The 26,030-nt window shown below is 46.7% G+C and overlaps 2 protein-coding genes across 7 annotated transcripts in view; one reads left to right on the top strand and one right to left on the bottom strand.

The window, feature by feature from the left end:
* The window catches only part of CAPN7 (calpain 7), a 39,454-nt gene extending 34,901 nt beyond the window's left edge, over nucleotides 1-4,553 (top strand). For 4 of the 5 annotated variants that reach the window (XM_084796856.1, XM_084796858.1, XM_084796859.1 and 1 more), the window contains 5 exons: nucleotides 746-891; nucleotides 1,732-1,794; nucleotides 2,234-2,364; nucleotides 3,215-3,307; nucleotides 3,395-4,553. In XM_084796856.1, the coding sequence (XP_084652982.1) occupies nucleotides 746-891; nucleotides 1,732-1,794; nucleotides 2,234-2,364; nucleotides 3,215-3,307; nucleotides 3,395-3,539 (578 nt within the window). In that variant the 3' untranslated portion in view covers nucleotides 3,540-4,553. The remainder of the gene's footprint in view (nucleotides 1-745; nucleotides 892-1,731; nucleotides 1,795-2,233; nucleotides 2,365-3,214; nucleotides 3,308-3,394) is intronic. The other variant, XM_084796860.1, reaches the window with a different exon arrangement.
* A 2,069-nt stretch (nucleotides 4,554-6,622) lies between these two features.
* The window catches only part of SH3BP5 (SH3 domain binding protein 5), a 70,600-nt gene continuing 51,192 nt past the window's right edge, over nucleotides 6,623-26,030 (bottom strand). For both annotated transcript variants that reach the window (XM_084796873.1, XM_084796872.1), the window contains exons 4-9: nucleotides 21,585-21,749; nucleotides 13,092-13,222; nucleotides 11,073-11,115; nucleotides 10,199-10,418; nucleotides 8,445-8,705; nucleotides 6,623-8,022 (exon numbers count right to left, since the gene is read on the bottom strand). In XM_084796873.1, coding sequence (XP_084652999.1) covers nucleotides 7,814-8,022; nucleotides 8,445-8,705; nucleotides 10,199-10,418; nucleotides 11,073-11,115; nucleotides 13,092-13,222; nucleotides 21,585-21,608 — 888 coding nt within the window. In that variant the 5' untranslated portion in view covers nucleotides 21,609-21,749 and the 3' untranslated portion in view covers nucleotides 6,623-7,813. The remainder of the gene's footprint in view (nucleotides 8,023-8,444; nucleotides 8,706-10,198; nucleotides 10,419-11,072; nucleotides 11,116-13,091; nucleotides 13,223-21,584; nucleotides 21,750-26,030) is intronic.

Genomic DNA, 26,030 nt, shown 5'->3' with positions numbered 1-26,030 from the left:
CTGTTATACTGGTCAGGGCAGGCACCGAACCTTCCTCGTCAATTTCTCTCAGTTCTGCAGTTGGCATGACACACAAGGTCCAGTGGTCAATACCAAGTCAAACTAGCTATTTTCAAATGTTCATCATTATATAACTAAAAAAACTCAAATATTTTCCTAGCATGAACATTTTTTATAATTTTATAATTTCAGATACATTTATTACTCTTTTTACTTCTAAAACTAAAGGAGTTTTTTGTGTTTATTAATTAAAGACTAGTCCTTGTATGTAGTGATTTTTCAGGCTACTTCTAGGGTTACAGTTTCATTTTCGTCACACTAAAACAGGCATATTCGCTCTCCATTAATGAAAGAATAAACAGACACGGATTAAAAACTTAACTTCTGGGCTGGTGAGATGGCTAAGAGATAAAGGTGTTTGCTGCCAAGGTGACAGCCTGACTTCCGTCCCTGTCACCGCATGGTAGAAGGGAGAATGGCTCCCTCAAGTCACCCTCCAACCTGCATACACGTGTGCACACACACAAATCCCTGTTAACAACACACTGCTTAGTGAAAGGAATGTAAGATAGTGACTAAGAGGGACTTTAAAAAGCTAGGTTTATTTAGTTCTAAACTGGGGTGGAGGAGGGTATGTTAATAGCTGTCTTTATATACTTTTCTGTGCTTTTTTTAAAAAAAAGTTACCTCAAAAGAAGCTAATCTGACTTTGAAAACGTTTTCTGTAACCTTGCTGTCTGTGCAGCTGACCCACCCCCATACATTGATGGGATTCGCATTAACAGCCCTCATTACCTAACCAAGATAAAGCTGACCACGCCCGGGACGCACACCTTTACCTTAGTGGTTTCTCAGTATGAAAAGCAGAACACGATTCATTATACAGTCCGGGTAAGAAATTCATCAACCATGAGCCATGTAGTGACAAAGCACAGTAATACAGAGTTCATGATGTGTTCTGTTTTATGTGTGGACTATTTGAAGATTTTCCTGTGAAATAGGGTCTTGCTATTTATCTTAGGCTGGCTTTAAGCTCACCAAGGCTGGCCTTGAATTAATATACTCTGACCTCTGCTTTCAGAGATTGCTAGGGAAAAATTTTGTTTCTGAAAATCATTTTCTATTTTTGTATATTTGTCAATTAAAGAATTATGCTTCCTATAAAAATGTGAGTTGTATTTTACTTTGAGTAAATTTTTGAATGAACACATTTTCATAGTACTGGTTTATTCCTGAGATAATGTGGTAAATTAATAAGTACGATTAAATGACAACTTTCAATAGGGCATGGTAGTGGTGGGACATAGCTATTAGGCCAGAGGCAAGAGGATCTCAAATTCAAAGCCAGCTTGAGACCTTGTCTTAAATCTTCCCAAAGCAAAAACAACTTTAAACTGTTTTTACTCATATTGCTCCCGTATTGCTGGGAAGTTCTGTAATTTTCTTGTACATAGATTTGTCTGTCATATATAGAAAATTCATTTTGAATGGATTTTTTTAAATGATAAAAGCCATTGGGAGCTTTTCAGTGTTCTTTCATTCTTCAGGCACGGAAGCCAAATTGTCCTGAGCCATATGCAGTGATCGAGGACAAGATCCCCAGTTCCTGGGGACTTAGGTCTGATTTGATCCCAACTAGTATTTTAGCTGTAGCATAAATCCAGTGTATTGCTTATCACTGTGGTAAATTCCTTTGATGTTTCCCAAAATAATCTTTTTTTTTTAATCTAGGTATATTCAGCATGTAGCTTTACTTTTTCAAAGATCCCTTCACCATACACCTTATCAAAACGGGTAAGAAAGTCTGTGCATTGTATCTTACTGATTTTAGCCTTTTAGAAATTAATTTCATTTCATGCTCTCATTATTAAGTAAACACTTCCTGGGATTTTATAGAAATACAAGGGAAACAAGTGTTGGCTTATTTTGGTCAGGAAAAAAAAATACAAGATTCATCAGTGAGCAACATAGAAATAGAAAATATGTAAATCTAGAAGCCTGCTTAGATGAACTCAAAGAGAACTTGAAAATAGCTTGCAGTGTGTATAAAATAAATGTAAGATTCTAGGGATAACTCATGGTAGGGAGAACAGTTTAATAATTGAATGGGAGATGGAGTAAAGCAACCTTCCTGAGTGAAGACTTTGACTGTCAGTGACAAAGAGTGGAAAAACAGATTAAAACCAGGGTGGAGTCAGGATGTGAAATTTTGTTAATACACTTTATTTTATAGATTAATGGAAAATGGAGTGGTCAGAGTGCTGGAGGATGTGGAAATTTTCAGGAGACTCACAAAAATAACCCCATCTACCAATTCCATATAGATAAGACTGGACCATTGCTGATTGAACTGAGAGGACCAAGGTTTGTGATGACTAGCCTTTTGTGTGTGTGTGCTAGAGCTAGAACTTAGTAGGTTAGGCAACCACTCTACCACTGAGCTATACCCTCAGCTGTATGTATCCTTATTAGCTTAAAATCATTAGTTTTAAGTTAATGAGGATATACTAAAATTGACCTTAAGGGAACAAAGTTTGGAAACAGATCTGTGCAAACATAGGCAAAGGGCTTAGGATAATGATGGTATTAGGTCAGCCTTCTGTAAGTGATAGGAATTCAGTATCCATGTATAATAGTAATTTGTTCTAGATTACAGATTAATATAGTCTAGAATATAATGCAGATGTATATCTGGTATGAAATACAGTTCTATTTTTTTTTTCTGTGAGTCTTGGAATGCCATATGGGCCATATACTAACCATTCTATGAATTTAGATTTTATTCCAGGGCTTTCTTCTAGTCTATAGAATTTTCTGTCAATTACAATGACAGTATTTGAGTTAGAAATTTATGTTAAATGATGTTTTATCTTTTATATTAAAAATAGTCTAGTCTGGAGTGATGGCACAATGCCTTTAGGCAGACAGATCTCCGAGTTTGAGATGTCAGGGCTACATAGTGAGACCTGTCTTAGAAAGCAAAACAAAAAGTATTTTTTAAGGTAAGCTTAATGCATTATTAGTCTTTATTGATTCAATTTCAAAACTAGATAGAATTTATGAGTAAAAAATTATACATTGTTTTGAGTACTGTTTTCTTTTGGTAAAAACTGAAGCATATATGTGTGTGCATTCCTTAATATCTCGCCTACACTTGACATGTGTATTTGAAACTGTTTGCTAATATAACAATGCTGTTTGATTTTAACACCAGGCAATACAGTGTTGGATTTGAGGTTGTAGCAGTTTCCATAATGGGAGATCCTGGTCCTCATGGCTTTCAGAGGAAGTCTAGTGGTGACTATAGGTAACACTGGCATTTGTTTGTGTTCAATGTACACTTTATGTGACATGATGGTCTATAAACCTTAACTCTCATTTTCCCTGAATATAGGTGTGGATTTTGCTACTTAGAATTGGAAAACATACCTGCTGGGATCTTCAATATCATTCCCAGTACTTTTTTGCCTAAACAAGAAGGACCTTTTTTCTTGGACTTCAACAGTACTGTCCCCATCAAGACAACACAACTCCAATGATAGCGAGCTCTCAGCTACTACTGGATTCCATACTTACCAGTCATCAACTCTTCAGGCGAGGCAAATCATGAGTGAGCCATCAGAATGGAATTAAATGAAAAACATGCTACCATGGGATCTGGTGCTTGGTAAAGTTGTACATAGTCAGGATCACCTTAGTCGCCTAAAAGTACTGTTTACATGGTTTTGTGTTTACAGAGTTGGCATGTGCTTAGGGGCTAACTTTGTATAATGACAGATTAGATTCAGCCATCACTGTGAGATGCTTTTGCTAACAGGACAGGAGAACGGAAACCAGATTAGGACGAGGGCCACAGATCCACTGAGTGCAAGAGCAGGCTGTCTTAGGGTGTTGAGGTATTTATATGATGTTCCTCGTTTTTTACAGAGCACGGAAGTTTAATCTGTTTGTGTTGTACTCCGCCATACATCCTGGGCGACTAATTACCAAATGAATCGTGTCATTGTAACTATTCGAATTTCTCATTGTGTCTTTAAATGTTTAGTGTTGTCTGGGTGTTACAAAAGAATAAAGCTTTAAAAAGTACTTAGCTTAGCATGAAATGCTCAGGCTTAAGAATGAAGGTTGTCAGTGTTAGATACATTGTCCATTGTAGAGAGAACTGAGATGTACTGTGCTGTTTTTAATTCTTAGCAGGTTGGCGAATGTAGTAATCTGAGACTGGAAATGTTAAAGTTTAGTGTGTAGAGTTTTTTTAATTGCTCTGTAGTCAGTGCTTTCATAACAGGGATTTGGAGAGTCCTTGAGAACATAGTCTATGGTGATGGAATTATACAGCATTCATAAAAAGTTAGTTGCCAGGAATTAGTGTTGCATAAATCCCCATTTGTTTACATAAAAATCATCAGTATGTCCGTGCATCAGATTTTAAAGTTCTGGAAAATAGGATGGGATCTGTCACTGTCTCTACTTTATAATTATCAAAACTATTTATCAGAAATATTTCTACTGCCTTTAATTGAAATAAAATATTTATACTTATGGAAACTGTATATAGTTCAACCTTCAGAACTTGATTTAGTCTAGTGTACTCCCTGTAAAAGACGACAGGTGTTCATGAACATACATGCCTCCAGAATGTCTTTTAGTTGGAAGGTTCTTATCTATGAGATTTCACTTGGCTAAACACTTCGGGCTTTTTGTTTTAGCCATGTAAATTTCAAATATAATTCTGCCCTTGTTCAGTTCTCAGTAGTGCTTGTGCACATAAACACCAGTAGAGAAGACCTATATGTAAACAGTGTTGACTCCTGTAATTAAGATCCATAGACTGTACAAGTGTACAGGTAAGGCTGGACCAGTACATGCAGTTCAAGAGCTGCCATCTGAAATGCCATAAATACAGAAAAGTAGCCAGGAGTTACTTTTTACCATGAACTTACTCCTCATGCACATTCTTCTTAACCTTCCGGGTACAGACATTATTACAACAACAGGGGGAACAAGCCTGAACGATCTTGCCTGAGGCTCACAAGCCTTCAACCCAGGGCCCAGCTGCTTTCTGTGCGGGGACAGCAGGCTGGAACTGATTGTTGGATCTGTGTTGTAGGAAGGTGACCTCACTGAGTCAGAAGCACAGAGTGGAGCAGATTTTAAAAATGGAAGAAAATGAGAAATTGCTTCAGAGGAGGGCAGCTCAGGTATCTAATTTCAATACACACATAAATGATTAGACTTAAAAGAAACTCCGCCCCCCCCCTTGACACAGTAAATGCAATTATTCAGAAAAGGTTATATTCTAGAAAAAAAAAGAAAAGAAAAGAAAAAGGGCAGCCAAAACTTGAAACTGAAGAAGTGGACAGGATGGAAGAGTGAGTTCATAAGTCAAGAGCACAGTGAAATCCCAGCATTGCAGAGAAAGTATGAAGGCTGTGATGGGGCTGCAGAGATGGCTCAGAGGCACTGGCTATTCTTCCAAAAGTCCTGAGTTCAATTCCCAGCAACCACATGGTGGTTCATAGGTCTGGTATGCAAGTGTACATGCAGGCAGAACACTGTATGTATAATAATAAATAAATCTTTTTAAAAGGCTACAATGACAAGAATGATACTACTTTAACTTGGAAATGTGAAAGGGAAAAATAGGAAGTGATGATGAAACATGATGCTTTCCCTTCCTGCTGTTGAAGACAAGCAGGTGGCAGGCTGATGGGAAAGGAAACTGAGGCAGGAAGCGAATAGGAGGTCTCAGTGCCCGGGCAAGGGATAGAGCACTATACTTTCCAACATGAAAGGATCTTATCTCTGCGCAGCTCCCACTTACAAGGCAAGGGTAAGGAACAGCATTCAGGGTGACGGATACTTAAGCCAAAAATCCCCTGTGCTGGATCCTGACCATTGGACTACAACATTTCCTCTCAGGCATGTTGATAGGAAGGGAAGTGAGAACTGCTTCAACTGCAGGAACAAAGCAGCTGAAGGCTTCCATGGAGTATCAATGGGCACGTTATCCCACAGCACGCTTCAGTGTGTAGCATACACATTACACTCTGGTGCTCTCACATTTCCATTTGAAAAAGCACTTTAGAGCCAGCTGGGAAGCTTTTAAAAGTGCCCAGGTGAACCATACATTAACTAAATGAGGCTGAGTCGCATGAGACCATAGAGCAGAATGTTCCTTCTGCCCCTAAGAGTACCCTGACCAGTGAAGCTGGAAACCTCTCCTCAGGGTTATGTCACCTGGAGCCACCTGCCTCTGGTCTCATTGCTCACCTCAGTAACAGCAAAAGTGAAAGAATTCTAAAGCCGGGCGTGGTGGTGGCACACACCTTTAATCCCAGTACTCGGGAGGCAGAGGCAGGTGGATCTCTGTGAGTTTAAGGCCAGCCTGGTCTACAAAGTGAGTCCAGGAGCTACACAGAGAAACCCTGTCTCGAAAAACAAACAAACAGACAAAGCAAACAAATGGTGGAATTCTAATCCAGACCTTGGTATTGGAACTTAAATTACCAGGATTCATTACCTTACATGAGAGCAGATGGCCACAGCATCCATGGTCTCCCCTAACAAGGCAAGGAACGGCCCAGAGTAGAAGACACACAACAGTGTGGGCTTTCTCATCTGAAGTCACAAAGTTTTCTTAGTTTTTATTACACTCAAGGTATTAAAACAAGTACAAAATAACCTTGTAATTAGGATACTGTATCCAACAATAAAAAAGGAGAAACCATTACTGTATGAAGGGCTAACATAAATGGATAAAATATACAAGCTGTGACAGAATTAACAGACAATTTGAAATGGGGGGAGGGTTGTTTTTTTTTTCATTCAGAAATAGCAAATTAATATAACAGGACAAATAAACTACAGTGCTCTAAGTATGCATAACCATAAACACTAAGCGGTCTAAACACTACTGTTAGCATAATCCACTGCTTCTATTTACCAGCCATGCCCACTCCCTCTCCTAGCTTTAAGGACAGTTTCCTCTAAGGAGTACTAGGTGCAGCATAAACCTTAAGTAATCTGTTATTGTAGAAGCTACAGCCTTGTCATAGCAACCATCCTTCACATGCACTTCTCTTAGAATAACCCCCCTGGCTGGCAGGCTGAGGTTAGGCTTCGAAACCTCCCACAGCCACAAATCCCCCTCTATGCTATGTCCCTGCTACCTCCGTCCCCATCCCCACATTGGCATTCACCTTTCCCACCCCAAAAAGTGCAGTTCATGGTAGCTTTCCTAGGAAATGGTTTTAATGGGGTTCCCAGAAGACATGCTTTTAAAAACCCCCTCTGAGCACCAGGGTGATGAAAATGAATTGTGTTCTTGGCATTGTTTCTAAGCTAGGTCAAAACAATGTGTTCAGAACACTTGAGTTTTTGTTGGTGTGAGTTTTTAAATTATTTTAGTGCCCTGTGATATAATGAAGAGACATCTCAGTTTCCCCAAGTCGTGGGGGAAGGGGGTTAGAGATGTCGGCTGGTGACCCCCTGGCTAGGTGTCCAGCTCTCCTCCTGGCTCGGGCTCTTTCACAGACACTAGTTATTGCTTCCATGCTGCCGCTACAGGGGACGTTCTGCAAAGGCTGTGACCCTGGTCACAGTTAACCTGCAATGGCTCTGCTCTGAAGAACACACCAGCCCAAGAGCTCTTACCAGAGGGAAATTCTTCAGCCCTCAAGGTCACTGAAACCTGGTTAGTGCAGTTTAGAGTAAATGCTTACAATTTGGCTTATGTTAAATGATTATTGGCACAATGTTCTTGAGTTTCATGTGTAAATATGATTTGCACATGGGCCACAGCCTGGGTGAATCAGCCAATCTGCACCATTTTTATGTCAGCAATAATCCCATCTCTTCCTTTTGAGCATTGTAGGGAGAGTTGCTTCATACGGGTTTCCAAGGCCTGGCCCTCGAGGGACGTGCTGCTTTGGCTCCTGCCCCTGCCGTTGCTGTTGCTGAGAACACGATTGTTGTTGGCTTTGTCGCTCGTTTTATTCTCGGCCCCTTCTGCTCTGTCTCCTGTAGAGATAACAAAGGTTGCAAGTGGAGGTTGACAGTTTCAAGAGTTCCAAAGGCACCAGCATCAGCCACCAGAAGCTCTCTGCAGTTCCCACGGCCACCCACCATGCATCTGAGGGTTCTCCAGCACAGGGTAACACACTGCATTTGTACCCTGGTGTGTATCTTTAGCAATGAGATGTACCATTCTCATTTTGTTGCTCGGAAGCAAACATCTCAGGCAGGAGCTTGCCAAGAGGACTGTTCTCAGGCGAGACATGGGACCTAAGTTCTGCTTGGCTAAAGCTGGCCAGGCAGAGGGCCAGGGACACCAGAAGAGCCCTTGAAAGCAATCTGAGTGACCTACCCCAAACGTATGTGCTTAGAGATGCAGTGATGCACCCCTGGGCCCCCTAAGGCCTGGCAAAGGGACGGCCACCTACCTCGTTCCACCTCACATTCAGGGGAAGACGCCCCACTACATTCACTTCGAGGGCCCAGTATTGGGAACATCATCCCAAATTCTGACAGGGACACAGGGCTGGGCAGATCCAGGCTGCCAGGTCTTGCCACTGCAGGGAACTGGTCAGGCATTTCAGATGGACTTGTTGGTCCTGAACTAAAGCTGGACAAAGACTGGGTTTCCGAGTCATCTTCAGACACTAAGTTGCTGCAGTTGTCATCTTCAAAGGCTTCTGAAGCCACTGTAATGGAGAGAACATCAGTCACGTGGGGTCTGCTAGACAGGAGCCAGTTCCTTAAACACTTGCAAACATGCGCCCTGCTGGCAGGCAGTCTCACAGCATGGAGGGCCTGAGCCTGTCTGACCAGCCTCTGGAGCATTTGAAAAGCAGCAGCTTATCTAGCACATACAAAGGCCTGGGTTCCATCCTCAGCACGGAAGAAAAGAAGACAAATTCAGACACTGGCCTCTTGTAATGTGTCCTATATAGAGGCAGTCTCACAATGAAGATGGGAGGTTTTCTTTCTGGCATAAGCAGCAAGGGCTGCTGGCAGGACAGGCCTACATGGAATGTCACCAGTTATGCTCAAAGCCTGCCTAGAGTACTGCTTGCTACAAACAATGTTCCCGTACAGTGCTCTAGCTGAGCCTGAGTTTGTGGGCAGAATAACCAAGGCTCTGAGTCAAGCCATTCTCGTTGTCCAAGTTCCCTTTATGCCTATGGCATCTTTAAGAATGGCCTAGCACTCCACAGACCTGAATTTAGATCCTAACTCCACTGTTGATTGTGGCCTTGTCAAGTCACTTGACCACACAGTAAGGAGGTACATAAAGTAACTCATACATTGTCATTGATTACATTAGTTTCATTTCCATTCAATCTGGAAATTCTGCATGTTGATGGCCTTCAAGAATTGCTGAGGATGGGGCTAGGAAGACCTGCTGCTCTTCCAACGGACCCAGGTTTGATTCCCAGCACCTACACCAACACTCACAACTGTAATTCCAGAAGACCCAAATTCCTTATTTGACACCAGACAATTGTGATATACATAGATATATGTAGAAAAAATACTCATACACAAAAAAATTTTTAAATAGTAATAAGGGGGTTAATGCTGGGGAAGGAGCCTGAGAGAGCCACAATGGATTATTCCACAGGAAAGGAAAAGCTGTGAGGTGTCATTTAGTGTCACGATGTAGTTTTCTTGATTAACAGAAGCTAGGTCAATCATCTATTCTTTCTGCACAGGATATCCCTGGACAGAAGCGGCCCATGTAGCCAGAGCCTAGGGAGAGCTGCCAGCTGTCACTCCATACCAGCCTCCACAGCAGAGTAGACAGTAGCCCCATTACACAGCTGACGCGTGGAACATGTCAGGGCCCCTCTAGCTCATACCAGTGTTCGTGAAGCGGGACCCGAACCATCTGGGTCTCAGGTCCCTATTAAATCTCTGCTCAGAGCTTCCTAAAGCCTTTTATGTTCTAATGTGTACTTAGACTCTTGAGAAGGGTGGAGGTGGATCATTTCCCAAGCTTACTTGACCACAGAATGCTAACGCTCAGTAGCAATCCAATGACCACAGTATTCCCAGAACATGAGAAACCATCAGAACAGCCTGCAGGCTCCCCAACTGTTTAAATCATCAGTCATGAGGCAAAGGATAGGGACCATGGGACAAGAAAGCCTCGAAAACAGGTCACATGCCATGTGAGCCCCACTGCCAGACTCACCAGAAACGGCATCAGGCTCGGGTTTGCTCCCAGGCAGGTTCTCCACTGAAGTGATGCTACCTTCAGCCCCCACGCCACAGCCCCGAGGCCCCATGGCATTGGAGCGCCGCCGCTCATGTATCTCGTCCGAGATCCTCTCCAGGCTCTTCAGGGCTGCCTTATACTCGCCTTTGGCCAGGGCCAGCTTGGCCTGAAGATCATCCACCGTCTTCTTCAGTTGCTGAATTGGAAGATGGAGGCCTTGGTAAGCCAAAGTGGCTCTGGATATCCCCACCAAGAGAGGGCTACACACGATTACATCACAAAGAACTTTCTAAGACACCCAAGATGATGGACCAAAGGAGGTCCAGTTACTTTCATTAATGACTACCTGTAAAGAGAATCACTACCACCTCAACACCAGTCCATGTGACAGATGAGTATATGCAAAAGTGGCTACTAATAAAATGCAGCCTCTAGGAAAAGAACGGTGGACAGTCCTGTAGCCTCCTCACTTGGCCCCTGACAAAAGCTCTTGGCCCCGTATCTCAATCACCTGTAGGGTTGCTTATAATGCAGACTGGTGACCCAACCCTCAAAGGTTTGACAGTACAGTGGGAAGCCTGGGAACTCTACTACCAAGATGTTCCTAGTGCTGCTTGTCTTGGGAGATCACACTGAAACCTAATAAAAAAAGTGCAATACAAAGAGCACGTGAGTAAGTGGCAAATAGCTCCAGACAACATACAACACCCAAGAGGCCAAGTGTAGGAAGACGTATCTCCATTCTCTTCGCATAGCACATGGGCCATTTGAAGGCCTGCTGCTGCACTAAAATTGAGTTTTAAGTGTGGGGAGTATGGAGAACCACAGTGACAAATCCAAGCTCACATACCTCAAGCTGCACGTAGTACTTTGCCTTGAGTTCAAAGTAAGGCCTGCAGAAGACAGGAAAAAAACAAAAACAAAACTAAGACTACGATCTCATGGTGAATCCTCTCAGTACATCCACTGTAGCTAGTCAGGCCATTCAGGATTTAGGCCGCAGCAGTGGAACACCAACAGAACCACTGCTGGCTCAGCCAAGTCTTCTGACAGGAGGCCCGTCTCAGGATGTTGGAAACCTTGCATCCTGGTACAGTTTTCTCTGTAGGGTGGCTGCTCCAGGATACAGACGAAGTGTAAGAAGATGGGGCTGAGGGACAGGCTGCTTAAAATATTCCCTCTGCCGAGACCACCTACGGAAGAAGCAACACTGCTCCCTGTCAGCTGGGTACAGCAGGACCGCTGCACTTTGAACCTTGCACCAGTGCTCATGTACAGTGACCAAGGCTAGAGGTGTTGGTTAGTAGACTAGTTACAGACAAGGGAAAAGACAAGTCCCCTGGACTCTGGGTCAGAAGATCTGGCACTTTGTAGAAGCTTCGGTGCCTGAGCTCTTCCTCCTCCCAAATTTCTAAGTCCTGTATCTGTAATTGCTGATGAGGACACACTGCAAGACCCCTTTGGTGTGTAAGGAAAATCTGAGACTTGGGAATAAACTCCTTTTAGTGGCCAAACGGAGTGGATATCAGGCCAGCCGAGGTTTGGAGACTGTGTGGTAGGTGTCTGAAATGCCCAGGAGAAGGAGCATGCACATGAATGCCAAAGATGGACAGGGGGAGGGGACAGTGAGCAAAGCAACAGGGCAGGCAGAGCCCACCAGAGCCATTACACGGAGGGCACAGCCTGGCATTTAGTCTAACAGGCAGACAGGCGTCACCCAGAGGAATCTGGAAAGGTTGGCAGAGTGTGGTCACAGGAAGTCTGTTTCCTTAACCATGTTAGTGCGAGAGAAGTATACAGGGGGCACCAGTGACATTAAGACTGGAGTCCTGAAGCAACATGGAAACAAAGCAAGCAGCATAGAAGGCTGCTTCCTCAGCTTTGGGGGAGGGGAGGGGTTTCCAGGACCCCTCACCACCTCTGCCATAGGTCCCCTGGGAAGTCATATATATTTACTAAAGGGCAGTGGCAAATACTTAAACATGCTCTACAGATGCTCAGACATGTGTATGCTGAAGGGAGCAGGCAGAAATCAGGGGGCAAGCCCAGGAGAAAACATGAGGTAGCACAAAGCTGAGGACCAATGCCCTCCTTTAATTACTTCTTCCCTTACTTACCTGGCACCTTCCCTTCACCTGAACACTGGGCTTCTGCCAAGCTTCCAGCTGCCCAGTCCAGGAGGAGCAGACATACACTTTCTGTCCCAGTTCTGACTCACTGTTGGGTCCAGCCATCACAAGTCCTGTTCCTTTCTCTTGGATGGAATGAAGACGGGACCCTGGCTCCCAGGCATCTTTTCCCACTGTGATTGTTACTTGGTCAAATGTAGAGGAGTATTAAGGAGAAGAGCTCGGAGAAAGCTCCATTAAGCCAATTTTGTAGTGTTTTACCAGCTCTCGATCCACAGAGACCATGAATGGTGAACAGAGCTCACTCCTATTGCTGATAGGTAAACTGAGGGACGGGGCCTTCCTTGTCCAGCCCACACCATCAGCTACAGAGTCAGGGCACCAGCTGAGTTCCCTGAAGTGGAGCCTGTGAGCCAGATAAGAGTTTGCTCTAGAAATCCCTGTTTCTGTATCACCCATGAAAATCATATCTGGATCAATTCCTAACTCCCACCAGCATCCCCACCATGGCAGCAGCAGCAGCAGCAGCAGGCAGTGTTACAGGGGTTGGGGGGGTGGGACACGGGGCGTCACACACTACTGCTACTGCTACTACTACCGGGGACCAGGGCGCTATGCAGGGAGTTCCAGAGCCTATATAAAACACTTGCTCGGGCAATCCCTGGGTGAAAGTACATAAAAGGCAGAGCAGATGCAGAAGGGAGCCACCCTGACCCAGGGAAGGATGGGCCCAGACTCACTTGGACTTGTTGATGGCTCGCCTGAGCTTCTTCTCCAGCTGCCGCATGCGGCCCATGGCGGCGTTGTACCTGGCTGCCGTCTCCTTGTGCACCAGCTCGCTCCTTGTCTTGGTCTGCTCGGCCTCCATGACCTTTCAAACAAGGGCAGAGGCCAGACTGGTCAAGCCCAGAACAGCTCCTGGTATATACTGCTTATACTCATGTCATTACACACACACACACACACACACACACACACACACACACACACACACGAAGTTCAAGCCAGGCATGGTGTAGTGGCCCACACCTTTAATCCCAGCCCTCAGGGAAGCAGAGCTTTCTGTGAGAAGAGCCTGGTTTACAAAGTGAGTCCAGGACAGCCAAGGCTGCACAGAGAAACTCTGTCTTAAAAAAAAAAAAGAGGAAAAAGAAAGCAATTCCTTGAATAAATCAACAGGAAGACTAAGATTAAACTTCAATAAAATAGGATCTGTTTTCTTCCTGATCTATTCTGAAAAAGCCTGTCAGATAATATACCCAAGTTAGCTATGACAAGTGACTTGGAAAGAAACGTTTAAATACTCAGATTGAACCAGTATCTACTTTCTACTGCGCACGCCTGTGGAACTAGGAGAACCCCGGGGCCAGCCTGTTGGGCAGCAGCAGTGGGGGCTTCAGAGCTTCCTAACTTGAATGTCAAAACTAAAAAGCACCGAAAACAGACATGACAGCAGAAAAGCCAGCATGGCAGATTCTTGCCAAAGGCTCTGAAGTTGCCTAGGCACAGAATGCAAATGGTCAGACCTCACAGTTAATCAGTTAAAATTAAAATTAAAACAAAGTTGTTCATATTAGAGTTTGAGGTTTGCAAAACCCACCATCAAGAGAAAGGCAGAGTTCTGATGGGAGTATGGTGCTAAGCCTGTGGATAAACATTAAGAGTCCTGAGTGCCCTGAACCAAGGAGAGACATGGTCTTCCCTGGCTTTATGAAACACCAGCTCAAGGCCTGATTGGAGAGAACCCCCTTGAACAGCTGTTTGCCCTGTCTTCTACTTATAGTCACATTGTACTACACTAGAGGAACAGCAACAAGGTTAGGCAAGCTCAGGGGGGCAGTCTCTGTCAACTGAAGAGCAGAGAGGAGACCCAGTGGGCCTGCTCCTTGGCACTCTATGAGACGCGAGCAGTACAGCTTTAGCAAGGGCTGTGGTGTCTGTAACCCGAGGGTCAGGCAGCACACAGGAAGGTTATTGGCATGCTCTGATCTCCAGTCAACCCTGGTTTAATACAGGATTCAAGGATCAAGGAAAGAAGCCGAGGCATGGTGTTGTGAGCAGCCAGGAGAAGCCAGTGGGTGAAGGTGCAGCCTTAGCTACAGTGAGATGCTAGGACTACAGAACCACCACCAAAGGAGTACCAGGTATAGAGTAGAGGCAGCCTGAGCCTATGAGACAAGCCATGCGAAAGCTGTGAACGGCAGTGCTGGGGAAAGGGGGCTGCCCAAGCAAGCCCTTTGGATCCACTTTATGAGTGAGTCCTAGATGCTGGACACTGAGCTACAGAATTTGATTTACACTCCTGGATGGTGGATTTTCCTATGACTGGATTGTTTTTTGTACTCCCCATTGAAGAAAGCATTTAACTTGTTTTTTGTTTGTTTGTTTGTTTTTTATTCTATTTTACAAGAATCCACAGTTTAGATACTTTAGATGTGTTTTTAAAAGTCTTTGACTTTTAAGTACTGAAATTTTTGACAATGGGACTTTTAAAATGATTTTTTAGATGTATTAATTTTTACTTTATGTATGTGTTTTGCCTGCATGTATGTCTGTGCACCACAATACTGTCTGTTGCCTGTAGAAGCCAGAGAAGGCTGTTGGATCCCCTGGAACCGGAGTTATAGGCAGTTGTAAGTCAGCAGGTGTGGGTGCTGGGAATAGAACCTGGGTCCTCTGGAACGGCAGCCAGTGCTCTTACCTGCTGAGCCATCTCTCCAACCCATCACAGGACTTTAAAGTGTTTGACTGCATTTTATTTTAATTTTCTGTTTGTTTGTGAGGGTCTTACTCTGTATCCCTGGCTGTCCTGGGACAGGATTTGTAGGACCAGCTGGCTTTGAATTCTGAGATCCACCTGTCTCAGCCTCCTGACTGCTGGGATTAAACGTAGGCACCATATGCCTGGATCTGACCTATACTTGATACTGTGATATTAATAAGGGATCTTAGGAACATGGTTTATAATAATTTGTTAGTATGTCAAGCTGACAAGAGGCAACAGTGTCGTTAATTTTTGTCAACTTGACTTGAGATGGAGTTGCTTGGGAAGGAGTGACTCCCTCAGACTGGCCTGTAGACTAGGCATAGGCCCTTTTTTTTCTTAAATGACTAAATCCAATTACTTAAATCCACATATTCAGAGCCAGAATAACATAGTAACTTCCTCCTTAATCAGGATCACCATGGTAATAGTTTATGCTTGTGTAATATTTATCCTTTCACCTAATTAAAATGTCTATGTTTTGACTGACCAAAAAAAAAAGTCAGTAAAATGATTCATAATGACAGATATTCTGCTATACTCAGAGACCACTGTCTAGCCTGATCTCCACCAGAGAGGCTTCCTGACCCACAAGAACATGACCCACAGATTCAACTAAGCAGAGCTCATAGGGGCTCACAGAGACTGAAACAGCAATCACAGAGCCCTCATGGGTCTGCACACAGGCCATGGTTATTTAGCCTGGAGCTTTGCCGGACTCCAAACTGTGGTAGTGGGCGTGGGCTGTTTATACCAACTCAAGCAGCAGGGAAGGCTTTTCCTGCCCTGTAGACCCTTGTAAAGTTCGTAAAACTTCAAAGTGTGCAAGTAGTCAACCCCAGCCCCACCAGCTCCAGCGGCCAGGCCCCCCATCCCCCAAGACTTCCCTAGTGGCCTTAAGGCTAAAACAGCTGTAATAGCTGTCACAGGCCCCTCAAGGTAGGAGAGTGTCCAGGCCCTCACCATACAAGAAAAAAAAAGGCCCCACCAATCCTTGAGCTTGCCCCAATGATCAGGCCACAGAATCTCTCCAACCTCAGGCCACCCTGGAAAGCTTCATGCCCCTCCCTCAAAGAAACCCTCTATCGGCCCTTCCTTCTGTCCGGTTCTCTGCTGCTGCTTTCCGGAGCAGAGGCAGCCACCCTCCTGGGTTTCCCCCTCCCAATAAATCTCCTGTGTGGGGTTTATCATGTGGTATGGCTTTGTGGTATTCCTTGGCTCCTCACTGCCAGGATACCTTTCCCTGCAGAGGGGTGACACTTTCTCAGGAGCAGAGCCTGAACAGAGCTTTTGAAGGGAGAAATGGCCCCCTCAGAGCAGAGCTGTGACACCTTCTCTGGGGAAACCATCCCCCACTGGAGCAGAACTGGTACATTTGCATTAGGGAAACTTTCCCCTTGGCTAAAGTGGAACTGTGGGGGAAGCCTACAGGGGAAGTGCTGTAACACTTCCGGTGGGGGTGTCTGACTCTTTTTGCCTACTCTTGGGACTCTTTTCATCCTAGTGGGTTGCCTTGCCCGGCCTCGATAGTCTTTTGTTTGTTTGCTTGTTTTTGTTTTTTGAGACAGGGTTTCTCTGTGTAGCCTTGGCTGTCCTGGACTCGCTTTGTAGACCAGGCTGGCCTCGAACTCACAGAGATCTGCCTGCCTCTGCCTCCCGAGTGCTGGGATTACAGGTGTGTGCCACCACGCCCAGCCAGCCTTGATAGTCTTACTGCATCTTGTTATGCCATGTTTGGTTGGTATAACAGGGAGGCCTGCTCTTTTCTGAAGGGAAGTGGTAGAGTAGTGGATCTGGGAGAGAGGAGAGATGGGGAGAGGATGCTGAGAGGAGGGAGGGAGGGAGGCATGGCCCAGATGTATTGTATGAGAGAAGACTAAAAAGGAAAAATAGTTTTAAAAAGTGTATGTTTTATAAATTTGGAATAATTTTTAAGAGAAAGGGAGAGAGCCAAGCTAAAGTGAGGCAACCTATGGGGCTAAAATGACTCCTGGGGCTAGAAGAATCCTTCCCTTCTTAATTCTAACACAAAATTTCACAATGAAACAAAATACATTAAAAGTATCTCATGCTTGACACTTGGGAAAATAGCAATAACTCTTCTGTCTAGCCTTGCATCTAAGCTTTTAATCAGTTGGTGTATAACCTTTATGAAAACTGAAAACCCCACGTCTCTTAGACAACCTATCAGATGTGATTGTTCTGTTACGGAACCAAACAGATGCACTCGAAGTCAACTCAACTGAAAAGCTGCAGTTTACAGCTGCTGAACAGAAAGTGTCTCCTGGGAGAAGCAAGGCTCTCCCAAGCTGTACACAGGCCCTATTCCACCTCAGCTCCCAAGCTGCAAACAAACAAAGGCCTTTTAACCTTAAGCACCCTGAAAGCCCCAAGCATTCAGCTGTGTTGCTAGTAACACCTTCAAAGGACACACATCAGTATTTCTGCCACACCCTAGCAGGACACATCACTGCACCTCACCTCTCCACCTACACAACCCTCCAGCTCTGGGAAGACACCCCCCACACACACACACACACCATACACAGAGCTTCCTGCCCAGTGGCCACCAAGCATGTCACCACGGTACACTGCCTAGACAACCAAAGAGCTCCCCCATCCGCAGCTTATATTCTCAGCTGTAAACTGTGTGCAGTGATGAGGGCAGGGAGCCAGGCATGAGTGCAAGGCAAAGTCGGGGCACAAGAAGAGGAGTTCCACCAGGAAAGGTGGACCAGCATCCAGGCGAGAGAGATGGAGCCCCAGAGGAAAGCCTTCCCTGGGGCCAGCCCTGGCTCCTGGAACCCCTGTTGGTCCGGGATTTAGTCCAGGCTCTTGACAAGGTGCTCTTCTGTTTTACTGCCACCACTCCCACTTTCAGAACTATCTACACCAATCCAGTGCCCACATGGCAAGGAACAAGAGGCCGAACCTGGAGCTGATAGCCTAGCAGGGTATATGAATGCTCCTTCGACAATATGTGTCTTTCAAGGCTGTGTGGCTGTGGGACCCAGGCAGCAGGGGTAGCTCCAGCCACTCAGAGGAGTTGTGACAGTGGTATTTTGGGGAGTAGGTGGGAGGTAGCATGCCACTGCTTTTTGTTTCATTATTTGAGATGGCTGTGCTCCCCATGTATTCCCAAACCATTTGAGAAATGGTCTATGCACCCCTGTGCCCTACTGTACCTAGCTTGGAAGAAACACTTCTAACACGCTTTCCTCTGTGTCTTGCCACAGATCCCTAGGACCCATTTGCCACTGTCATGGCATGAGCACACAGGACACACAAAGATGGGCAATGGTGCTTAGCTTTCTACGTCCTTCTCTGAGTAGAAGAAAATAGGTGAACTGAGCTCAAGGAAACAACTGTTTAAGATGAACGAGGTCTCCTCCATTCGCGTGGTTTAGAATATACTCCTAACACGGGCCCTGTCCTGGGCCCTACCCACAGCCTTTCTAGAACCTGAAACGTCCATCCAGGTAAAAAGATGCTTTCCCATCTCCTCGTAGCCTCACTGTTACCACTGCACCAAGGAGGGTAGGGGGCATATGGTGGCTCTCGTGCCTCATCAGGCAGTTTTCTGGGAAGCAACTCTTCTTGCATCCCAGCCTTCATGGACCTCCTGGAAGCCTGGAGTAGAGGCTGGCCATGTCCTGCCCACTCCTCCCCAGGAGCCCCCGCTGCCAGCTCACCAACAAAGACTGCCTTCCTATGCCCATGCCACATCCCCCTTCCACCATCTGGTCCCTTATAGCTGACATCAAAAGCCAACTCCTCCCTCTCAAGCTGCCAGGACTCCTGTCGCAGAGAATAGAAAGAGAAAGCCTTTCTCATTCCCCAAAAGGCTGCGTCAAAATCAAAGCAGCCACGGTGTGGAGATGCCTCTCCAGCCAAACCTCCCTCTGGGGCTGAGGAATGATACACAGAGTCCTGTGCCCCAAGGGAGGCTGCTCAGCTGCAGCCTTGGCAGTGGTGCTGAAACCATTTGCTGTTTCCCAGCACTGAGCCGACAACTGTCCCCATAGCCTGTTGATGGTGTTCCCTGTGACCACTAGGGAATACTGGGGCCCCTGCCATCTAGTGTCAGCCTCTGCTACAGCATCAGGTAAGGCCTTCTAGTGCTGTCGTTAAACAGCGTATGTGTGGATGTATGTGTGTGCGTGGGCGTGCGCTCCCGTGTGCATTAAGAGGAGATACAGAGATGGCCTCAGATGAGGAACTTGCTGAGACACTCGAGGAGAGGGTTCCGTGATGCTCAGTTCCTCTAATGCACCAGGCTCCCTGTTATCTCTAGAAGTCAGCCAGGCCCTTCAAGGCAGCCTAGCATTTCCCACGAAACCTGGGAAATGGCCCCCATGAGTCCCATTGGAAGAAATGCTCAATTCAATCACAGGGTCACACTCACTCATGCTATTTCAGAGCCAAACGTGAGCATCTGGACTGCGGGGAGCACTGGACCTGTTTTCATCAAGGAGCATGCCCTGCAGGCTGAGGCACTGGGTAGTGTACAGTGACGTAGGGGGAAAGTCATGTTTTTTTTTTAATGTGAGTACTTTTACCCCATTGCCAGGGATGGGTTTGGCTTCTCACAGGCTAAGTGCCACCTGCTCAGAGGAAGGATCGTGTCTCACCAGTTCAAGGAAAAGCATGCCCTAGTCTATGTAACCATACCCCATGACTAAAGCATGGATTTAAAATTTTTTCATAATAACAGATCCGGTGGTTTCTTTCTCCTATATAGCCCAGGTTAGCCTCGATCCTCCTGTTTCAGTCTCCCGGCTGGCATTACAGGCACACACTACCATAAACAAGGACATTTGGCGATTTCGGAAATGGCCTCTTACAAGCTGCTGTAGAGCTACAGCTTTGGAGGACAAGAGGTTCAAAAGCAAAGGCAAGCCTGCGGCTTGTCGGTTGTGCAATTGGTTCTTTTCAACTATCAGGCTTTGCTTTGCAAGATTTCCAGCCTTCCCTTTGGTCTGTCTTCAGCTGACCTAGTATGACTTTCTTCAGCCTTCCTGGGTCTACAAGCATCACGCCCACTAGGGGGCAGGAGGCTCAAGGCCACCAGGCCAAGCCACAGGCAGGTCTCAAGGGAGAGTTGATATAAAGTCAAGACAGATATGACTCCTGAAGTCATTTGTACACCAGGCTTTTCTATTTAAAGATACCCAATGCCGTCTTTAATCGTCAGATCCCCCAGGACTTGAGCAACTGTGGCAGGTGACACCAACAAGGGAACAGCCACTGGCACTGACTCCTGACCTCTTTTCTACCCCATGGACATCCTTCCTGTCACTCATCGAAACTGAAGCAACAGCCTGTGCCTTCTGTGCAGCTCATTTGCCTACCCTATAATAAGCCTCTGGCCTCGCTTTGACACTGGCCTTCCGGGCTCTCGTGGGAGGACAGGCTAGTGCTAAGGGGATCAAGAGTCAGAAGCCCGTGAGCTGCACCTGGTGGAAGGAGGGCGTATCCAGAACATCCTATGACCACAGTGCCAAGCACGTGGCCCTACCTGCTGGAGTAGGAATGTCCCCAGCGTGGTGATATCGAGGTGGGCCCTGAGGCAGTAAAGCTGTGGAACCGTTGCCCTTTACAGAGAGACCTCAGGGGTAGGTGGGCTGCAGTTCAGGGTTAGAATGCCTGTCAGCAGTGTGAGAGGTCCTGGGGTCAAGCCCTAGCACCACAGGAACAAAAGGAAAGAGGTCTGAGAGAGCTCGTTTGCCACCCAGAGGAGATGGCCCTCGGAAGACCAGAAATGCATCATCAGACACCACATATGTCAGCCTTGATTTTGGACTTCCTGGCTTCCAGAACTGTTCTATATAGGAACCAGGCAGTTTGTGGTATTTTATTTGCTAGCCTACCTAGACCAAGGTGATTATGGCTTCCAATTCTGAGCAAGATGACCAGGGAGGAAATGCTGGGGACAGGTGGAGAGCCAAATAATGGTGACATTAGCCTAGGTGACCATCAGTCCCAGCTCCTCACATACCACTCCCCAGAGCCACCTGGGAGGCCCTGCCTGAGTGAGTGCCCACTTGGTTCTGGTCTAGGCACCTCACCCACCAACATATACACCCAAGTGGCAGGTTGAGACTGTTAACAGGGGCTTTCCACCTGGGACCTGCAGGCCTCCTGGTGTGGTGGGAGCCGACCCTGGAGAACATCCTGGCCCCACTGGGAAACCCAACTCACTGCCAAGACATGCAGGGACCATAGGAACCAGACGCGTGTCAGGCAATATAGAGAAAGACTATCTCCCACCTGCCGCTGGGAGACTGTCATGCCGAGGATGGCTTAAAGCCAGGCCAGCCAAAAGACTACATAGAGCAGACAGTCTATGACCTTTACAGCAGTGTTTCATGTCACCCAGGAACCTCCCTCTACTCCTGTAGGGACCCCAAAAAACATACAACATGTAGGCCCAGGTTCCCGCCACCAGCATACACACGGTCACTCCTACCCTCTGAGTCGCGTGATTCAGCATTTCCTGCCAAGCAGAGTCAAACTGCCGTTTGTCATCCTCCAGCAGCCGCTGCTCAGCCAGGGAGATTGTCTCCTTGGCAGCACGGAGCACCTCTGTGGCCCTCTGGAAGTCCTGAGTGGCTTTCTGCGCTTCCAGCTGAGCCTATTGAGAGAGAAGGTCTTGTTAGGCCTTAGGCAAAAGCCGGGAGTCCCTGGGGCCCGTCATCCCTGCCCCTGGAGATGAATGGCCCAAGATTTGACCTGTCTCTGCCCCTCTCTTTGATAGTCGACATGGGCAGGTCCCTCATACATGGGATGAGGTAACAGGTGGCTGATGACCGAGTAAACACAAAATTGCTGAGCAGAGTCTCCACAGTCTGGAGCTCGACAGATGAATAAACGCATGGATCTTGCATCTGTGATGACCATGGCTACTTAGGCCAGCTGTGGCCTTTCTCCAAAGCCCTGGCTCAGGAACGAAGCCCAGGTAAACACAGCAGTCCTGGGCACCTTACTTATACCTCAGAGCCCAAAGTGGTCCCAGAGACCATAGTCATAGGGCTCTGCTCTACAGGTGAGGCAGTTGTCTCTGAAAACAGCCTTTCTGGAGACCCCAGAGCCAGCCAGAAGCAAGACTTCAGGAAAATGCCCCACAACACGAATGCCAGCTTAGCATGGGCACTGCCAGATAGCCCTCTCAGTCCGCACTAACAGCAGAGTCAGGCCAAGCATGGCTGTAGCCAGGCCCGAGACCTATCAACACACAACCTCGGCTTTCAGGAAGAAGGGTCAGTACAAGCCATATTATCCTCACAGCTACAGCTGCCGGCAGCGCACACGGTGCTTGTGTATTTACGTGGACATGTGCACGTGGAGAGGCCGGAGGATAACCTTGGAGACCGTTCCTTAGGAGCCTGTTTTCTGTCACAAGGTTTCCCAGTGGCCTGGAATGCCCCTGTTAGGCTAGGTTGGCCAGTGGGCCCCAGGAACCCACCCACTTCTCCCATGGCAAATACTGCCATGCCTGGCTCTCTTTCACGGGTGCTATGGATTGAGAACTCAGGTCCAGAGTATCCAGAATCTTCCTCAATCAATTGTCTACCTTATTTTTTGAGGCCAGGTCTTTTGGTCAAACCCACAGCTCTAAGCTGTACCTAGTTTCTCTAACCAGCTTGCTTCAAGGACCCCACCCGACCCCCATCTTCATGTCTGAGCTGTGGCAGCTGCCACACCTCCCTGACATTCATGTGAGTTTGGGGCTCTGAATCTCTAGTCCTGTTGCCTATGATACATGTTAGCTGCTGAGCTCTCTAGGCCATGAGACAGAGGCAGGCAGATCTTTTAAGTTCAAGGCCGGCCCGGTCTACAAAGTAAGTCTACACAGGGAAACCCTGTCTCGAAAAACCAAAAACAAAAACAAAAACAAAACAAGACAAAAAGACAGCACAAATAACTGTTGACTATCCCATTAGCTGTTTTTCTTTTCCTTTTGGTTTTTCAAGACAAGGTTTCTCTATGTTATCTTGGCTGTCCTGGACTCACTAAGCCTGGTGAATGCAGGAGCAAACAACCCAATCTCAGGGTACACAGTGAGGATCTGAGACATCTGAGTCTGTCCTCTGACCTCCACACCGACACTGTAGCAATGCTCGCCCTAAGAAGTCAGCAGCACCACACTGCCGGCCCCACTCTCAGGCTCACCTCTACCTTCCTACCAGAGCAGAGGCAGACCACTGCCACATGCTAATCTGGCACAGCACCACACCCAGAGTCAACAGGATCCCTAGGCCAATTACAATTACAGAAGGCAGAGGGACACCCCCCAGGACAGTCCCTGGGACTTAGGAGGGGAACAACAGGGCCCCACCTTTCCCCAGAGAAAGTGTCACATGACTTAGAGGAAATTTTCACATAGATTGAGGGCACTTTGCAAAGAAAATTAAGGGGGAAAGAAACAAAGAAGCAGAGACCACAGCAGCCCTGGGGGAAGAAGCAGCCAGTGACCCACGATAACCTATGAGGGGCAACCCCTGGTCTGGTCTGTGCACACCCACAGTTGTGGCCCTCCAGCCCACAGTGACCCATCGGGGACTGGGCCCACGTGTAGCTGATGTGCAGAGAAATCTACGCTTCGAGGCTATGCACAGGGCAGCAGAAGGGTAAACTGAGGAAGGTTTCCTGAAGAGAGGCCTGAAGGGCAGGCAGGAGCAGCAACTCAGGGCTGATAGGGGGAGGCTAGCATTTGACACTCTGAAGTTGTATCATGAGACAGAGTTTGTAGGAGACCCGAGAATGCCTGGAAAGAAGCACTTTTAAAAAGCCAGCCTGGGCTATACAGCAAGATCCTGTCTCAAAGACAAACTAAAAAGCCAGCCTGGGCTATACAGCAAGATCCTGACGCAAAAATAAACTAAAAAGCCAGCCTGGGCTATACAGCAAGATCCTGTCTCAAAAATAATAAACTAAAAAGCCAGCCTGGGCTATACAGCAAGATCCTGTCTTAAAAGTAATAAACTAAAAAGCCAGCCTGGGCTATACAGCAAGATCCTGTCTTAAAAGTAATAAACTAAAAAGCCAGCCTGGGCTATACAGCAAGATCCTGTCTCAAAAATAATAAACTAAAAAGCCAGCCTGGGCTCTACAGCCAAGATCCTGTCTCAAAGATAAACTAATAGTAATGGTAATAAGATGGCCACGCCCACCAACGTTTACAGGTGTCAGGGGTCCCAACTCTAGTCCTACACTGGCATAACAAGTACTTTACTCTTTGCGCCCCCTCTCCAGCCCCTGTGTTCATTTATTCACTCACTTTATTCACTCACTCACTTCAAATTTGAGGCAGGGACTCACAGGGCCCAGGCAGCCTCAACGTGAATGTAAAATGTAACTGAGACTGAACTTGAGGGCTGGACAGGGGGCTCCGTGCGGAAGTGCACTTACTGCTCTTGCAGAGGATCAGAGTTCATCTGCCAGCACTCACGTCGGCCTTCCAGCCACCTGGCATCAGCACCCTCTTACACACACACACACACACACACACACACACACACACACACACACACACACACACAGGCATGTACACACAGAGAAAAAGGTAACTCAAATCTTAGAAAAAGGATGCATCCATCAGCACCCTCTTACACACACACGCGCGCGCGCACACACACACGCGCGCGCACACACACACACAGGCATGTACACACAGAGAAAAAGGTAACTCAAATCTTAGAAAAAGGATGCACATGAACTCCTGCGGTGAGCACCCAGTGAGGAGCCAGGAAAGAGCCCTACAGACACTGCCTACGGGGACCTCCGGCCTCCACAGTGTTTGCCGGCTCAGGCCTCCAGTCTGTGGCCTTTGTTCTAGCAATGCCAAGACAGTGAGGTGCAGTATAAGGAAGACCAAAAGGTGGAAGCCGCTGTGAACACAGTTAGGTGTGGAGACTTCTGAGGTGCACACTGAAACCACCTTTCATAAAATCTCTCTCTCCTTTTTTGCTGTTTTTTTTTTTTTTTGAGACAGGGTTCCCCTGTATAGCCTTGGCTGTCCTGGACTTGCTTTGTAGACCAGGCTGGCCTTGAACTCACAGTGATCAGCCTGCCTCTGCCTCCCTGAGTACTAGGATTAAAGGCGTGTGCCACCAAACCAGCTTCTCTCTGCTTTCTATGAGACAGAGTCTCATGTAATCCAGGTGACCTCCAACTCACTTAGGCTGGGTGTGAACTCCTGATCCCCCATCAGGGACTACAGGCATATATACCACACACTGAGGGCAACTCATAAGACACTTTTTAAAACCACACCCACAGGACAAACAAAGCAGGGCATCTGAGGGGAGATAACATTCTATGGCTCACTGGCCAGCAAGAAACGGAAACAAGTGGTTCTGAATCTACTAAATGCCTCCTGGAGACTGATGGAGAGCCATAGACCAGCGTCTCAATATGGTGCTCCAGGTGAGTTAGCAGAGTGGGCACACTCATGAGGAACTCTCATATGAAGCCACCCACGAGCCTCGAGAGAGATGAAGGGCTCTGAGGCTGTGAAGAAGAGGTCAGTTATTAAAGTCTCTCAGCTCAGGTGTTGGACCTGAGGCCACACCATTAGAATCACCCAAAAGCTACTACATGTATTTAAGATTTAACTTGAGAGAGCAACTCAGATATGTCACAAAACACAGACCCTCAAACAGCAGAAGCCAGTTTAGCAATCCCAGAGAAAGCCGATAAACCTAGTTTATTCATTCATCCACCATGTGGTGGGAACCAGGAGCTCACCCACTCCAGGCAAATGCTCTGCTGCCGAGCTACACGCTCAGCTTCCTGTTCTTGCCCTTGTATTAAAGACGATACCTAGGGGGTCCCTTAGACAATAAAATCCAGCCATTGAACCCCAACAAAGGTCCCAGGCCCTGATACCAACACATGATCTGACTGAGGGCTT

This window comes from Acomys minous (assembly GCF_964271855.1).
Source record: "Acomys minous genome assembly, chromosome: 9".
In the NCBI taxonomy this organism is placed as follows: domain Eukaryota; kingdom Metazoa; phylum Chordata; class Mammalia; order Rodentia; family Muridae; genus Acomys; species Acomys minous.
Note: the sequence above shows the minus strand (reverse complement) of the source record. Positions and strands in the feature narration are given on the sequence as shown.